The 19,726-nt window shown below is 24.6% G+C and overlaps 1 protein-coding gene across 1 annotated transcript in view; it reads right to left on the reverse strand.

Annotated features, from left to right (window-relative positions):
• LOC100212430 (nucleolar RNA helicase 2) overlaps positions 1-18,405 on the reverse strand; it is a 60,265-nt gene extending 41,860 nt beyond the window's left edge. The window contains exons 1-2 of the mRNA XM_065795563.1: positions 18,155-18,405; positions 1,644-1,716 (exon numbers count right to left, since the gene is read on the reverse strand). Of these exons, the coding sequence (XP_065651635.1) occupies positions 1,644-1,716; positions 18,155-18,283 (202 nt within the window). The 5' untranslated portion in view covers positions 18,284-18,405. The remainder of the gene's footprint in view (positions 1-1,643; positions 1,717-18,154) is intronic.
• Positions 18,406-19,726: the final 1,321 nt, after the last annotated feature.

Raw genomic sequence — 19,726 nt, forward strand, 5'->3', positions numbered from 1 at the left:
GTTGCTAAAAGTAACTTTTGGTAAGTTACTAAAAGTAACTTTGTCAAATACTTAAAAAAAATCAAGAAAAAGCTACATGATGTGAAGCTTACCTTATGTAGTGTTGATCAAAAAAGTTATTTATGTTTATGATTAAACTTTTAATATTATTATATAACTTATGTCCATTTTTGTTATTTATTAATTATTAGTTGTTGTTAATTAAAACTTTAATTGCTAAATTTTATAACATAAAAGACAGATAGAATCTTACTATTTGGAGAGAAAACTGTCATTAGAAAAATGCTAAACTGTTACTGAAAAAGCTCTTGTGTAAACCACTGAATGGTTGATAACTGGCAAGCATTTTAGTCGGTTCTGGTTACCTTGTGTTTCATGAGCTACAAATTGAGAGAATTAAAGGATAATTTTTTGTTTACAGACAATCAACAAGAACAAATGCTTTTATGGCAGCTGGTAATGTTTTCTCTATTTTTGAAAAGCGCTTAACTCAATTTGCTGCGACATTTCTAGAATCAGAAGTAGGACAATCCAATAAAAAAGGTCATTCCATATAAAGGTCCAATCAGTTTTGCAACCTCAAATGAAACATGTATATATAATGTGAGTCTAAAGAAAGCTCTGTAGCCTATGTGGCAGGGCAGTTGGATGGAAAATGTCAGGGTGAACAAGTTTATGCTGAGGATGACCTATACTAAAAAATGAGGTTTCAAATGAGGATATTTAACAGTTCCTTATAAGCAAATAATATTACAAAAATATTTAGTAAAAACAAAAATAAACAGTGTCAAAATATATTGACCCAAACTTTTTTGATGTTTTTATGTTTCTGTTAACATTATTATTTTCTGTATAGATTATGTTTTTAAAGAAAAAAATATATAATTTTAAAAAGTATATTGACTATGTTCCATTTGTCAATTTGTCAGGTTTTAGGAAAAATACAGTGATATAAAAATATAAATGTACAAAATACAAAAATACAAAACAGCATCCTTTCATCAATTTTAAACACAATATTTGCATCCTACCATAATGGTAGCCATTTATTTAACTTGAATGATGTCATGTTTTTCTGCAAGTATGAAAAAAATATTTATAAATTCTCACTCATTATCATCATAAATTATTATCTGATATTTAATACAAACACTTAAAGACTTGAACTACTGTCATTCTTTGATCATTTTCAATCATGACCATACTAATGCACAATGCAAAAACAAAAAATACTAAAATAGTTTAGTACATGTCTTTTAGTAAATGCTATCAATTTATTTACAATAACTTAATTTCTTTTTAAAAATGAAAGAAAAATACCTTATGCCTCATTAACAACTTACTATCTTTCAGTAGTTAAAATGAAAACAAAAACATTTTTCTCATTTTAAATTATGTGCATGCATTATTTCAATCCAGTAAATTTATATTATTTCATTCAGTAAACTATAAAATTTATATTCAAAATTTGATAGCAAAAATATTTAATTGAAATCTTAAAAACATCAATTTTTAAGCATTTATTATTATAGAAAGTTGTTTATTAAAGAAAAACTACCAAAATATTAGGAAAACTTGTTTCTTTAAAGCTTCTTCAGTTAAAACTTTATATAATCATCAAACTGTACAATTAAAATAAATACCAATTAACTTTTTAACAGTCTTCTTTGATATTTTAAAGTTGCTAAAATCTCCAGGATCTTCTTCTAACTTTGACTGAAATAAAATATTCAAAAATACAAGAAATACTCACCACTAAATCATTAGATAGTATTTAATTTTTTCTTATAGTTTTAATTCTGAGCATTACAAATTATAGGTGTAAAATGTAATGAAAAAGTATTGTGTGTGTATGTATATATATATATATATATATATATATATATATATATATATATATATATATATATATATATATATATATATATATATATATATATATATATATATATATATATATATACATACACACATTGAAAAAAATTATTGAGGCTTAATTAAAAAAATTTTTATTCCAAAATTTTTGAATCTAGTGCTGAACAGATTTAGAACTTGACAAAGCAATTTTTAAAAATTGTTTTTTTTTTATGCTTTATATATTGTTATTTTTTGAAGCTTTATGTATTGTTATTTTTTGAAGCTTTATATATATATATATATATATATATATATATATATATATATATATATATATATATATATATATATATATATATATATATATATATATATATATATATATTTATATATATATATATATATGTATATATATATATATATATATATATATATATTATATATATATATATATATATATATATATATATATATATATATACACACAACCCTAAAATTTTTTTGCCAACCACAAACAAGGTCGGCAGTTAGGTCAGCATTACCGAATGCCGACCCTAATTCCGAGGGATATATATATATATATATATATATATATATATATATATATATATATATAATATATATATATATATATATATATATATATATATATATATATATATATATATATATATATATATATATATATATATATAGTTTATCTTATACTGCTGATTCAGGTGAGCAGTCTGATGTCATACTGAAATAGCCTGCTGCCAGGGCTTTCTGTACATACATCGCCTAACAAATAGCCTGAGGGTTTGGCATGAGGCCGCAATCTTTTCATTTATTATTTTTCTTTTTTTAAAAAAGCTGTAAAGATTATAATAAGCAAAAAAAGTGAGCAAATGCTAATAAAAATACACTATAGTAGATGTATAAATATATATATATATATATGTATATATATAATAAATAGAATAAAATATATATATATATATATATGTATATATATGTATATATATGTATATATATATATATATATTATATATATATATATATCTATATATATATATATATATATATATATATATATATATATATATATATATATATATATATATATATATATATATATATATGTATATATATGTATATATATGTATATATATGTATATATATGTATATATATGTATATATATGTGTATATATATATATATATATATATATATATATATATATATATATATATATATATATATATATATATATATATATATATATATACAGGGGCTATTCTAGACCATATTCTAGACAGCGTCAACCATATTTGGGTGTCGATTTGGGTGCCGCCCAAAATAAAGTTCAAGAACCTTTTTTTAATTTTGCGAAAAAACTCCAATTTTCCCCTAAATTTCTTCAGGAAGGGGGTTACCGCTGCCCAAATTTTATTTCTAGAATGGTCCCTTATATATAAATATATATAATAAATATATATGTATATATACACAGTCTTTCACAGAAAGACATGCGATCGCACATCTTAATATGACCAGGCAAATTACACTTTGCTTTGACAGTTTAACTGCGGCTATTTCAAAAAATATTCTAAAAATCCGCTAAATGAAAAATATTCTTAATTATAGCTTAAGTGAAATAAATTACATCAAAACTTCTTAACAAATGTTTTTATATCAGCGAAACGCTTTTTTTAAACAATTTACTGGGAATGGTTTTTTTTAAAAGTATAATTGACAGTTGTATATATATTTTTAATTTATAATATATAAATTGTTTAAGTGTGCATTTTTTATAATAATCGTTATTAAAAAATAAAAAATTGTTTTGTTTATATAATCGATGACATTCTACGACAACGAAAGTCTCTTTAACAAAATTTTAATATAATAATAATAATTAAAATTAATACATTTGAAAAGATAAACAAAATTTTGTTAAAAAAAAAAGACAAATGCTTTAGAAAGCTGTTACAATTAAATAAGTTTGATCTTAAATGCTCTTATATTATCAAAACGCTTTTTAATGGAGAAACAAAACACTTACAAAGAATTTTTATAATAAGTATTAATAAACTGTTGCTTTTTTTTTAGTTATATAATTATGTATTTTTTATGATAAATGTTTACCTTTGAAACATATTTAAAAAAACAAAAAACTAAGTACAAATGTTAAAATAAAGAATAAAATGGTTTTTTAATGCATAAATTAAATTGACAAAGCATTTTAGTTTGATGAGTTTAGTTTTAGTTGGGTTATATATTAATATAAATATATATTCTTTTTTTTTGTTTTTGTTTGTGTGTGTTTTTGCTTTAGTTAAGAATTTTTTTTCTTTTCTCTTTCGTTAAGAATTCTTTTCTTTATTTAAGTTTTTTAAAGATAAGTTAAAGTTTTTGTAACGTATTTTTAAATCTTAAAAATATGCCAAAAGCCGTGGTCAAAGCAAAATGTAATTTGCCTGGTCATATAAAGACATGGGATTGCACACCTTCCTGTAAAAGACTGATATATAATGTGTGTGTATATATATATATATATATATATATATATATATATATATATATATATATATATATATATATATATATATATATATATATATATATATATATATATATATATATATATATATATGTATATATATATATATATATAATAAATGTATATATGTATACATGTATATATATAAAATAAATGTATAAATATATATACATGTATATATAGTAAAAAAACTGAATAACTATAACACTCGATTTATTTAAATTATTACTCCGAGTTTCACGCAAATAGTGATCATCAGATGTTACAAATCTCCATCAGAAATTACAAATATATATATAATATATATATATATATATATATATATATATATATATATATATATATATATATATATATATATGTATATATATATATATATATATATATATATATATATATATATATATATATATATATATATATATATATATATATATATATATACCCATTTAGTATACGTATGGGTAATTCCATGTCAAATCAGCAGAAAAAAGCAAAAAATGTCACCCCATGTTTTAGATTTTACTAATTTTTTTATATGTTATAGGGTTTATAAAAATTAAGAAAATCTGAAATTTGGAACCTCCAACCTCTTACGTTCTTGAGATATTCAGGATTTAATTTTCTTATTTATGCTGACTCAGCATTTTTTGCAAAATATTTTTTGTTGTTAAATAACAATACTTTATAAACCAAATGAGTCATCATCCTGAAATTTTGTACATAGTCAATCTTCTACATGGCAGATACAAATTATAAATTTGAAAATTTTTTTGACCACCATAATTACATGTAAATTAGATAATAAAGGCATATAGTTTGGGGTACTTTGATGGTCAAAATGGTGATGTCACCTTGATAATTTTATTTGAGACATTGTTATAACTTACAATATAGGTATCAAACATCGCTATTAATAAAAAATATATTACTGCATTTTTCAACTTTTCTAAATGCAGCCGATTAATTAAAGTTTATATATATGCTGAGTCAGCATAAAATTTATTGCAAACTTATTTATGATAAAATTAGCTTTATCTTATTTTTATGTTGTAAAAAGATATTGTTAAAGTTTTTTTGAGGGTAATAATAAATTTATAATTTATCTATATTTTTTTTGTGCCTATGTTAGGCTTAAAGTATGGGGGGGGGAGGGGGAGGGGAGAGGAGATCAGGCTTTTCTTGTCCCCCCCCCCTCCTTAAAAAAAAAAAATTTTAATTTTCCAAATTAAATATATTTCCAAAATTGAAAATTTGTTTTGTTAATAATTTTTCTTGTAAGCCTTATGGAGCAATAACTAGACATATTATTTTTATTAACTGAAGCTAATTTTTTTGTAAAAGACCCACATTTTTTTACGTATAGAAACTTTACTAGGCTGTAATCCAAATGCATTTATAAAAGACATTTTTTTTAAAAGGCTATATTTATAAAAGACATTCTTTTTTTTCTTTTATAAATAAAACCTTTTATTTCCTCATTATTGTATTGTTGCTTCTGATTTCATGTTGTAAAAATTAGTTTCCTGTTACTTGACAGAATTTTTATATTTAATTAATTAATAAATATTAAATGATTACTATATGATCTGTAAATAAAATAAAAATTAATTACCCTTTAATCATGTATAAATAAGAGGAAGTCATATATTTTTTATAATTCACCTCCCCAAGGCCGAGAAGGCCACTACACATGAGGAGGCTACTTGTGGTTAAAACCCTCTCTCAACTCTATAACTCCGAAATACGAGCCTTGACGAACAAGGCCGCTGCCCAGAGAAACAAGTTGAGCGTGGTACTACCAGGGACGTGGTGGGAATCGAACTCTGAACCTTGCTTATGAAGCGAGCGCTCTACTACTACACCATTACCGCATATAATATAATATGGCACACATCTAATTATATGTATATTATAAAAAAATGTATAAATAATTTACCACTAACTAAATAATGTTAATGGTATTTCTAAAAATATTTATTTTGTAAAATATTTTAAAATTTGATTTTTTGAATAAAATTTAAAGTTGGAAAATATGGAAAAGTGTTCTATTGGATTAGAATCATGGCTTACTATATAACAGGCCTTGCCAACGCGCAGCTTGCATAAAAAACTGGAGGCAAGATATATATATATATATATATTTATATTTGAAAACTAGAAAGCAGCTTTACAAAATAAATACGGGAGTGGTTTTTTTGTAATAATAATAATTATATAACAATAAATAAATATTATAAAATTACCAAAATAATTTTCATTTAAAATTTTATTTGATAAAATTAAGTTAAGTCGAATATATATATATTTAATTATTTTTAAAAATAACACGATGTTTTTTATTCTTGACATGTTTCGTAAAATTTTATTTTCATTTTCAAAAGATTATTTTACAATAATAAAAAACTCTGAAATATATATTAAAAAATAGAAGTCTTTACAGAGAAATATTAACGGACAAAAAATATACATAATAAACCAATATATTTATTACAAAATAACTCGGTAAATAACAATTAAAATAACCAACTGTCAAAAAAAAAATATTGCACCATTTTTTTATAAACGGTATGCAGATGACATAATTGCTATTTTTAATTCTGAATACGAAGCTCAAGAATTTTTCAAACACCTCAATAAACAACATAAAAATCTGAAATTTACTATGGAAAAAGAGCAAGATAACCAGATTGCTTTTTTAGATGTGCTTATTAAAAAATCCAATTCGTTTACGATTTCAGTTTATCACAAAAAAACGTATACAGGTCTTTTACAAAATTTTTTAGTTTTATTTCCTCTTGCTACAAATTTGGACTTGTTCGGTGTTTGATTGATTGTACATTTAAAATTAATAATTCTTGGTTTGGTTTTGATAAAGATGTTAAGAATCTATAATTAGTTTTACAAAATAATAAATTTCCACAAAAAATTATTGACTATGAAATTAAATCCTATATTGATAAGAAAATGAACCCATCTGTGTCTAACATTGTTAATAGCTTAAATATAAGATACTTTAAGCTTCCATACATTGGAATGTACTCTAATTACACTAAAAGGAAAATTTCAAAAATGGTTCACAAGTATTGCAAGGATATTCTAATAAAACTAATTTTCACTACTGATAAAATACAGGATTGTTTTTGCTTAAAAGAGTCACTTCCTAAACTGCTTAAATCTCATGTTGTCTATAAATTTTCTTGCGTTGGCTGTAATGCCAGTTATATTGGAGAAACCTCCAGACACTTGGCAACTAGAATAAATGAGCACCTTAAAAGTGATAAACAATCTCATACATTTAAACACTTAAATTTATCTCTTAATTGCTAAAATTTGGCTAACTGTGATTCTTTTGAGATTTTGGATAATGCCCCAAACAAACACAAATTAAAGATAAAAGAAGCCCTCCACATTAAATGGGAAAGTCCCTCACTTAATAAACAAGCTTTACATTATACTATAAACTTATCTAATTAATTTTACTGTCAGTTTTGTTTATATTTATATATATATATATTTTTTTTGACAGTTGGTTATTTTAATTGTTATTTACCGAGTTATTTTGTAATAAATATATTGGTTTATTATGTATAATTTTTTGTCTGTTAAAATTTCTCTGTAAAGACTTCTATTTTTTAATATATATTTCAGAGTTTTTTATTATTGTAAAATAATCTTTTGAAAATGTAAATAAAATTTTACGAAACATGTCAAGAATAAAAAACATCGTGTTATTTTTAAAAATATTTACTTATTTTATACTATTACGACGTTAAATATATATATATATATATATATATATATATATATATATATATATATATATATATATATATATATATATATATAAATATAGAACCCTTAGATGTTGTCCGAAAGTTTTTTCCATATTTTGTTGACAAAAAGTAAAAATTAAAATGCAAGACCGGAATTTTTTTTTTTTTAATAATGATAGACTGCCTGCCCCAACCAAACCCTCAGTCTATGTAGCAGCACTCCCTTGCGGGTCAGGCTATTTGTCAGTCGATGTAGCAGCATTCCCTTGTGAGTCAGGCTATTTGTCAGTCGATGTAGCAGCACTCCCTTGCGAGTCAGGCTATTTGTCAGTCGATGTAGCAGCACTCCCTTGCGAGTCAGGCTATAAGATAGTCGATGTAGCAACACTCCGCGCATGATTTACAGTAAAAAAAATAAAAACATTTTAATAAAAAAAATAAAAACATTTTAATAAAAAAAATAAAAATAAAAACATTTTATTAAAAATAAAAATAAAAACATTGTTTATATTGTTAAAAACATTCAGAATGTTTTTAAAAACATTCTGGTCAATTAAATTTGCGTTTTTGTGGTTTTTTTATATAACAATTAATTTGTAATTAAATTAATGGTTTTGACTTTCGTCCAACACGAAAATGTTGGACGAAAGTCAAAAGTAATTAAAAGTGACGTATGTGTTGGCGTAAGAATCACTTTTTTCCTTCCGCTCTTCCCAAAGCCAACAAACTATATATATATATATATATATATATATATATATATATATATATATATATATTATATATATATATATATATATATATATATATATATATATATATATATATATATATATATATATATATATATATATATATATATATATATATATATATATATATATATATGTGCATAAATTTAATATTTGCATAAAATTTACAATAACCTAACACCGGTCATTATTTTAACTAACTTCCAAATTAAAAAAAAAAGTTAGTTAAGAGGTGAAGTATTAAGCAAAGTATTAAATTTAGTATTTAGAAAATGGTTTGTCGATGTTGTGTAACAAATTGCAATGGCAATTATAATCCTCAGAATAGAGTTAAAACATTTAGACTTCCAAGAAACGTTGAAGAACAAAAACGTTGGATTGTTATAATACCAAGAGATAATATTCCTGATACTAATAACACCATAGTATGTGAAAGACATTAACCAAAAAATTATTCAGCTGTTACTGATTATGGGAACCTTGTGGTGCTCCGTCAGTATTTGATTACATAAAGCCAAGCTTAGTTCCTATTGTACACATGTCACTTAGAAAAACATCAAAAAGTATTAATAGTGTTCTCTAACAAGAAGAGGATGAGTTAGCAATATTTTATTCACAAGAAAAAATAAAAAGTAATAATGTTTTATATAAAAAGTTAAAAACTAATGAATTTAATGTTGCTATTATTATTTATACAATGATATATCATATATTCAGTCTTCAGACTTAAAGGAAATTGCTATTCCTAGATTTCTTCTTTGCATAAATAAAGATTTCACTTTTGAAGCATTTCATTGTGGAGTTAAAATTAGTGTTATGACTTTATCATCTAACCGAGTTTATATTATGAACAATTTTTCTCATATCCAAGAAGCATTAAGATTTTTAAATTGTTGTGAAACAACACCCAAAAAAGAAGTTGTATATCAACAAATTTTGTCAATGAATAAAGCATGTATTGTGGGGAAAAAAGTATCCAATTGAAACAATTGTGTGAGCATTTGAGTATTTTTCTCTTTCACAATCAGCTTACAATGGAATCAGAGAAGATTTTGAATTTCCAAGTTTACGTACTTTAGGAAGAATTACATCTAAATGTAAATCTTTAGATGATACCACTTATATCAGACATATCTTCTCTAATCTTAGAGATGATAGACAAAAAACATGCATTTTACTACTTGATGAGGTTTATGTTAAACCAATATTGCAGTATCATGGTGGCATAGTATTTGGTAAATCAGTTAACAAACCTCATCTATTAGCAAACACAGTACTGAGCTTTTTGGTTGTAACATTGTTTAATGGACCAAAATTTCTTTAAAAAATGTTACCAGCCATAGAACTTGATGCTGAGTTTCATTTTGAACAGACAACCCTGATTCTGGATGCAATTAAAAATAATGGGGGCAATGTTGTTGCTATTGTTTGTGATGGTAACAGAGTCAATCAGAAGTTTTGTAACTTTTTTGAAAAAAAAGATTCATGGAGTACTAAATACAATATTTTTCTTTTATTTGATTATGTTCATTTATTAAAAAGTATACGTTATAACTGGATCACAGAAAAATCTCAAGAACTTGAATTTTATATTGATGGAGAAAAAATAGCATGGTCGGTTGATATTATTAATTTGTACAAGCTTGAAACAAAAACATTTTTAAAATGTCTAAATCAACAGAAGTTTCTGTTTATCCAAAGCCAATTGAAAGACAAAAAGTTATTACTTGTCTGCAAGTGTTTTGCGATAAAACATTGTCAGCATCAAAAAGTCATCCAGACCTGCATGAAAATGAAGGGATGATTATTTTCATTTCTAAAATCGTTGAATTTTGGAAAATTTGTAATGTTCACAGTCCATATGCAGACACTTGTTTGAAAGATACTAATCGAGCTGCTAATGATGACAATTTAAGCAAACTTCCTGCAATGGGTGATTTTGCAATACAAATAAAAAAAAAAACAGAAAAAGGAAAAAAGAGTCAAATTACTAACAAAAGAAACTGCTAATTGTTTAGCTCAGACCTGTTATGGTTTGGTTCAGTTGTCAAAATATCTTTTAAATACAACTCATCAGCATGCATTATTAGGCAACTTTACAACAGATCCATTAGAAAAGCTCTTTGGAAAATTAAGACAAGGTTCAGGAGGAACTTATTTTAATTCCTTTCAACAAGTTCTTGGGAAAGAACTTGTTGAACGGAATTAAAATAAGTTCCTTTATTTCTATGAAGCGTATGGAAATTTTGTAAAGGACATAAATCGAAGAGGTTTAACAATTCCTGGTGAAAGAGTTTGTCAATGGGCAACTTACTGTTACATTATTTTTTTGAAGTACATAATGACACTTGTCAGTCATCACTGTGTAACCTCCTTATGATGCTATCAGAATTTTATTCATTAAGTATGCAAAGATATCATGGATTAACGATGACAAATATTTTATTTAATAATTATTGTCGACTCTATTCACCTCGTTCACACAAGGAGCCAAAGCAGAAGTTGATAAAACTCAGCACAAAGTAAAATGTTTGCAATGTTTTTAACAAAAACTGTAAAATAGTGTTTAGTAAAATATCTAAAAAGCTTGTATTTACTTTTAATTCTCTAAAGATTTTATCTCTTTTTTCTCAAAAATTTATTTTAATCCTTAAAAAACTCATTAATAAATTTTGTGGTAATACTAATATTAAATTATAGCAAAATATAAATCTATATATACTAACTAAATTGCTTAAACATAATTAGTTTTAGATACATTTAAGTTAATTTAAAACTGTTATAAATTTTATTTGTTAGTTATATTACAATGTTAGTTATAAACAAAATTAAAAAAAAAAGAATAATAAATTCATATTATCACTTTTTATAAGTTACTTTTAGTAGATATATCATACAAACATTATATTCATGCGAAAATCACCTAACTGAAAATGTAAATTACTGCGAAGTAATATTTTTAATCTTGCCTCCAGTTTTTTACGCAAACCGTGCGTTGGCAAGGCCTGTTATATAGTAAGCCATGATTAGAATGTAATGTTTACTGTCACAAGCAAGGTTCAACAAGAAGACAAGGTCTTTTAGACCTATCAACAATTTTAAGTGATGAAAAATACAAGTTATTATGGAGAGTTGGTTTATTTGATTGTGGAAAATTGTTTACAACAGTGTGCTATTATCATAGAGAACGCTTTAGAGTTGCATTGGAAAGAAAATTTCAGAAATGCTATAATCTATTTAAAAAACATGGAAATCGAAGGAAAAACGTAAAAGGTAATTTTTATATTTTGATGATTATAATGGTTTAAATAGTAATTAAATAAACTAAAGAAATAATAAGACAACTGAATGCTTTTTTAAGAAAATTCAAATATTTTTGATAAATTCAAAATTTAATTGTTTTATAAATTATCAGATATTAACATTAACTCCAGAATCATGGTCACTCCCAAAATCTGCAGAACTTTTAAATATATCTATTTACCATATATGAGAGGCTAGAAAAGCTAAAAAAAAATATGGAATTCTGTATAAACCATCATCAAAAAAAAGAAAGTCACTTTCTCATGAAACCATTGATGAAGTTCATAGTTTTATTTTAGTGATGAGTACACACAAATGATGCCTGGAAAAAAAGATTTTGTCAGTATAGGGTACAAGCAACACATGCAAAAAAAGACTATGATTGATTAATTTAAAAGAACTTCATGAAGCATTTAAATCTGAACACTTTTTTTTTGAATTTTCAAAGTTTTGCAGCCTTCGCCCAAAATGGTGTGTAACCACGAACTCGTCTGGCACCCAAAGTGTTTGTCTGTATATATCATCAGAGTGTTAAATGGTTAACTGATGCTCTTAAAATTGACAAAGACTATAGACATTTAATGGAAATGATTGCTGGCAATTGGGATAATCTAGAGTGCATGCTACATCGATGCCTACTATGTCCTGGTATTACTGCTTTAAAAGAATTCTTAACAGGAAAATTTGACAACAGTGATAAAGAATTATCAATAAACCAATGGCAAGGTACTGATAGAACTACATAGATCAATCAAAAAATTAATACCAAAGATGTTATTGACCTTATATGCAACAAAATAGATAAACTTATATCTCATTTATTTATAGCTAAAAGTTAGGCCGAGTACCTGTAGAAGACTGTAAAGAGTTTTTAAATCACAATGAGTGTATAATATAGGGTGACTGTGCAGAGAACTTTCAATTTATTGATCAGGATGGGGTGTAAAGTTACCACTGGAATAAACTAAAATGTACAATTCATCCTATCATTACATACTACAAATCAAATGGTAAACTGATATCTAAGTCGTTTTGCTTTCTTTTTGATGAGGTTGAGCATAAAGTATACTTTGTATATAAAATAAAACAGGTCATTATCAATTACATTCAAGCAAACATTCTACAAATTAGTAATATTAAGAACTTGACTGATGGATGTGCAGCATAGTATAAAAACTTTAAAAACTTGATTAATCTTTGCCATCACAAAGAAGACTTTGATATTGATGCTGAATGGTTGTTTTTTTTGCCACAAGCCATGTTAAATCTGCTTGTGATGGTATAGGGGGCACAGTAAAAAGACTAACTGCACAAGCCAGTTTAAAAAGAAAAATGACTGGACAGATTTTAAATGTAGATAAGATGTTTGAATTTTGTGTCACCAATACAAAAAACATTTAATTCAATTTGGTTTATAAAACAGAAATAAAAGAAGTTTGATCATCATTACAACAGTTTACTATGGGAAGAATCTTGCCAGGAAAAAGATGCTTCCATCATTTTATACCAATTAATAAATGAACAATTTCTTTTAAAAGAAAGAGTCAACAAACTGATTTTCAGACATTTAACCTTGTGCAGATACCAAATGAGCTTGTTGTGCAGCAGGTTATATATAATCGTATGGATTATGTAGCTTGCAATTATGATAATTTTTGGAGATTATAATATTCAATTTATGCATCCACATGGTCTCAGCCCAAGTTTTTGGTCCACACTGGAAGATATGTGTTGGGTGTCATCAAATCGTATTTTATGTACCATTGATCCCCCATCAACAATAAATGGTCGCATATATAACATTTCAGAAACTGAGTTAGAAAAAATTGAAAAAAATAATAAAGATTTATAGAAAAATTTCTAATGCATTATTATTTTTATACTTGTATATTATTTTTTCAAATTTAATTAAGGTTTGGCTACAAAATTCTTCTAGTCACTTGTCTTTATGTTTTTAACAAAAAAAAAAAAAAAAAAAGAGGGGGTTAATAAAATACTTAATTGCCTTCCTCCCCTTTAGACCATAAGCCCTCCCCAGGTACAAAAAAAAAATTAATAAATAAAGTATAAATTTATTATTGCTTCAAAAAGACTTTAACAATATCTTTTTACAACATAAAAATAAGATATAGCTAACTTTGTCAAAAGTAAGCAATAAATTTTATGCTGACTCAGCATATATATAAGCTTTAATTAATAGGCTGCATTTAGAAATGTTAAAAAATGCAGTAATATATTTTTTATTAATAGCGATGTTTGATACCTATATTGTAAGTTATAACAATGTCTCAAATAAAATTATCAAGGTGACATCACCATTTTGACCGTCAAAATACTCCAAAATATATATACCTTTATTATCTAATTTACATGTAATTATGGTGGTCAAAAAAGTTTTCAAAATGAAATTTGTATCCGCCATGTGGAAGATTGTCCATGTACAAAATTTCAGGATGATGACTCATTTGTATCATAAAATATTTAACAAGAAAAAAGTATTTTGTAAAAAAATGCTGAGTCAGCATAAATAAAAAAATTGAATCCTTAATATCTCAAGAACTGTAAGGGGTTGGAGGTTCCAATCTCAGATTTTCTTAATTTTTATAAACCCTATAACATATAAAAAAATTAGTAAAATCTAAAACATAGGGTGACATTTTTTGTTTTTTTCTGTTGATTTGACATGGAATTACTCATATATATAATAAATGTGTGTGTATATATATATATATATATATATATATATATATATATATATATATATATATATATATATATATATATATATATATATATATATATATATATATATATATTTATATATATATATATTTATATATATATATATTTATATAATAAATATAAATGTATTTATATAATAAATATATATATATATATTTATATAATAAATATATATATATATATATTTATATAATAAACATATATATATATATATATATATATATATATATATATATATATATATATATATATATATATACACATATGCATACGCAGGCCTCAGTGAGAGGTCATAAGTGTAAGGGCTGAGAAAAGTTCTCCTAAAACAATCATTGCAAGCAATACGAGCTGCTTCTCTAAACAGCTTTCTATGAGAGCTTTTGGTTTTATACTTTTTACAAGCTTAAAATTGACTAAAAAAGTCAACCAAAACTACTAATTTGTTTTACTTGTTTTAATTTATTTTATATGAAGTACTAACCATAAAAAAAAAATTAAATAACCATAAAAAAAAATACGATATAAATGTGACTCAGAAACACTAATGAATATTTCTTCAATTTTTGTCTGTTCTGGTGATTCTAGCAGATATTTATTTATTATTGAAAGACCTTGTCAAAAAAAATGCTTTTTTATTTAGAAGATATTAATAATACTATTTTACTTCTCAAATACACTAATAAAACTCTTTTAAATAAATTTAATATAATGAAAAAATGTTATTACATTTTTTTTATCTGTTTATTATAAAAAATGTTGTGTTTTGTTATTTTTTTTAACTTTACATTGCCATAATGTGCCTAAAATGTAAGTGTTTAATACAGGGTACATAAGTTTTTATATTTTCAAAGGATTCTTTTTTTATTCTAATTTCTAGCTCTACTTTTTTCTTATTTCTGTCAAAATAAATAAAATAATTTATTACAAAGTATTTTCTTTATTTATTTATACTGTTTTTATTCAACTTACTTAAATCTTTTCATAAAAGTTGCTAGTAATATATTTTTTCATAAAAGTTGCCCGTAATATATTTTAAATAGAGTTTTTTTTAATGATTTTAATTATAAAATCCAACATTGAATCAAAACCAGTAATAGTTTAGTTTTATAAATTTATTATAATATAATTATTTTAAATATGTTTTTGTTATGTTGTTTGAAATGTTTTTGTTACAAGAATATATACATAACAAGCATCATTTATTGCCCCATGAAAAAACCTTTAGACAAGCATTGTCTTTGTATTTTCGTAGTAGCTATCCATTTTTTCATTAACAACAATTCTTATTAGATAAAAAAAATGACAAAGAGCTATAAATGCTTTTACTGCTTATAAAAAATGTTTTATATTTTCTTAATGTAATAGAATCCAAGCGTTTTAAGAATTATAACAACTAAAAACTCCACAATAAAAACGAATTAATAATTAATGTAATTAATATATAAAATATATGACGTATTACATAAAATAAAAATTGTTATGCCATAATTTAAATTGTAATATTTTTATATTTTATAAGTTAAATAATCTTAAATTTTATCTATATAATTTAGAGTCTAACAATTTTATATTTTTCAGTTAGTCCAATCTAATCAAAAACATTTACATTCCAATTGGTGCTCTTTTTTTATTTTTTTATTTTTTTTTTTTCGCAACAACTGTGCCTTTTAAAAATTTTGTTTAAATGACTTTGTGTTTTTCATTTTAGTTACAATGATAATTACACTTTTGAGAGAAATATTTATACTTTTGCAAGAGCCATAAATTGCTCCCGTAAACCATTTTACTGTGTGTGTATGTGCATGTGTATATACATACATACATACATACATACATACATACATACATATATATATATATATATATTTATTTATATTTGTATATATATATTTATATATATATATATATATATATATATATATATATATATATATATATATATATATATATATATAGATCTATAGTTTGTTAGCTTTGACGCCAACACATACGTCACTTTTAATTACTTTTGACTTTCGCCCAACATTTTCGTGTTGGACGAAAGTCAAAACCATTAATTTAATTACAAATTAATTGTTATATAAAAAAACCACAAAAACGCAAATTTAATTGACCAGAATGTTTTTAAAAACATTCTGAATGTTTTTAAAACATTCTGAATGTTTTTAACAATATAAACAATGTTTTTATTTTAATTTTTTTTAATAAAATGTTTTTATTTTAATTTTTTTTAATAAAATGTTTTTATTTTTTTTACTGTAAATCATGCGCGGAGTGTTGCAACATTGACTATCTTATAGCCTGACTCGCAAGGGAGTGCTGCTACATCGACTGACAAATAGCCTGACTCGCAAGGGAGTGCTGCTACATCGACTGACAAATAGCCTGATTCGCAAGGGAGTGCTGCTACATCGACTGACAAATAGCCTGACCCGCAAGGGAGTGCTGCTACATAGACTGAGGGTTTGGTTGGGGAAGGCAGTCTATCATTATTAAAAAAAAAAAATTCCGGTCTTGCATTTTAATTTTTACTTTTTGTCAACAAAATATGGAAAAAACTTTCGGACAACATCTAAGGGTTCTATATATATCTGTATGTATATATATATATATATATATATATATATATATATATATATATATATATATATATATATATATATATATATATATATATATATATATATATATTTATGTATATATATATATATATGTATATATATATATATATATATATGTATATGTATATATATATGTTTATATATATATGTATATATATATATATATATATATATATATATATATATATATATATATATATATATATATATATATATACATATATATATACATATATATATATATACATGGATAGATAGATATATATGTATATGTAGATATATATATATATATATATATATATATATATATATATATATATATACACACACACACACAATAAAATTACAATAATTCAACGAAACAATTTTTAATTTTTTATTTATAATAACACTGGAAACGTGCTAGTATTATTAATTTTGGTTTAATATATTTTCTTCAAATAAGTTTGAAAAGCTTTTCAAATCCACATATAATAAGCCGAGTTTGTTTATAACAAGAAAATTAGCAAATACAAAACGCATTCGTAGGTTGAATATTTTTTTCAGGATTATTAATTATAACCTTATCATCCATCGTGTCATCAACTTCTGACATTGACCTTGTTCTCGGTCTTCTTCTGACCACATTGCCCAAATCTTCTAAATTTTTCTTTGATTTTTTTAGTTTTGTTTTTTTTTCTAGTTCAACCATTGTTTTTTTTTTTTTAAATCTAGAAGTTGAGCTGCTCGGAATCAAACCCACGTGCTGTGTATTTTGTGGGGACAAATTCACGTCTCATCGAACCTATTCACGTGACCAAATATTTTGAAATCTCGGTTCCGTCAATTTTGCTTATTACCTATTCGGTGTTAAGTGAATAAGTAGCCCTTCTTATTTACCCTAGTTATAAGAGTTGTCCACAAATTACGTCACGCAATAGGGGGAGGGGGTTTTATGACGTTTTGTTACAGGGGGGATGGTGGTATTCAGTTTTGTGAAGTAACATTTTAGTTTTAAATCTAGAAAATCTTTTCTATTGATTAAAAGAGTGCCTAGCCTAAAACATAAACCATAAGTTGATGTACACTCGACTCCAGCTTCTTTAACTTATTCTTAAATTAAATTATATTTTTAAATTGACATAAATTTTATTGGAATTGAATTTTTTAATTGACTTAAATTTTAGAAGACTCTGCTGTGTCTACGGCTTTATCAGTAAATGATATCGCCAATACATTATTGATGAAAAAATAATTTATAATGATATAATTGTTAAATAATAACTATAATAAAATAATTAATAAACATCAACAATAGTTAGTACACATTAACATTAAATATTGTGTTAAAATAGCCGGCACTGAGACACTAACTTGTTGCCATAGTAGTTATTTAAATGATATATTTATCAAAGATTATATGTATCTTCGGACGTTATTTGTCCATTTAGTTTATACAACTTTACATCAAAATATAGGAGTGCAAAAAGAACTCCACTTCCCCCATACCTGTTCAAGTCAGTCGATGGATGTACTTTACTATAATGCAAATATGCCATATCAGTCAATTTATGTACGCATCGATTATTTTTTAGTGAAACTTTAAAAAATATATATAACAATTAAATATATTTATAATTATGCAACCAAAAATTCGTTCTCTTAAGAGGAGTCGAACCCATACCCTTATTACCCACAGAAGAATAGCTAGAAGAAGCTAGATTTTGGGATCGTCTTGGAAGAGGCTGAAAACTAAAAGTGAATACAGCGTGTCACCGAAAATTGATCAAGAAGCGAGTGACCAGCAATTCTAAGGCTTCAATGAGAAAAATCTGTGACATGACCGTTAGGTCTTCTTGGGGCACCTAAAACAAAAATTAGAGAAAAAAAGAAAAAAATCATTCGCGAATCGGTTTGACTTTTGGCCATAAAGTAGCTTAACCTTCATCCCTACAAGCTCAAACAAAGACAATTTCTTAACGAGTTCAACTAGAAAGATATTGCCGATTGCTCAAGCGGGCCACAACTTACACAAGGAATGTAATCTTATTTTCCGATGAGAAGCTCTTTTCTATTGAGCAAAGCTACAATTGACAAAACGATTGGATTTGGGCAAAGGCACCTCCAGGCACCTCCTTTTTTGCTCAACAACGCC

This window comes from Hydra vulgaris, chromosome 04 (assembly GCF_038396675.1).
Source record: "Hydra vulgaris chromosome 04, alternate assembly HydraT2T_AEP".
Lineage (NCBI taxonomy): Eukaryota > Metazoa > Cnidaria > Hydrozoa > Anthoathecata > Hydridae > Hydra > Hydra vulgaris.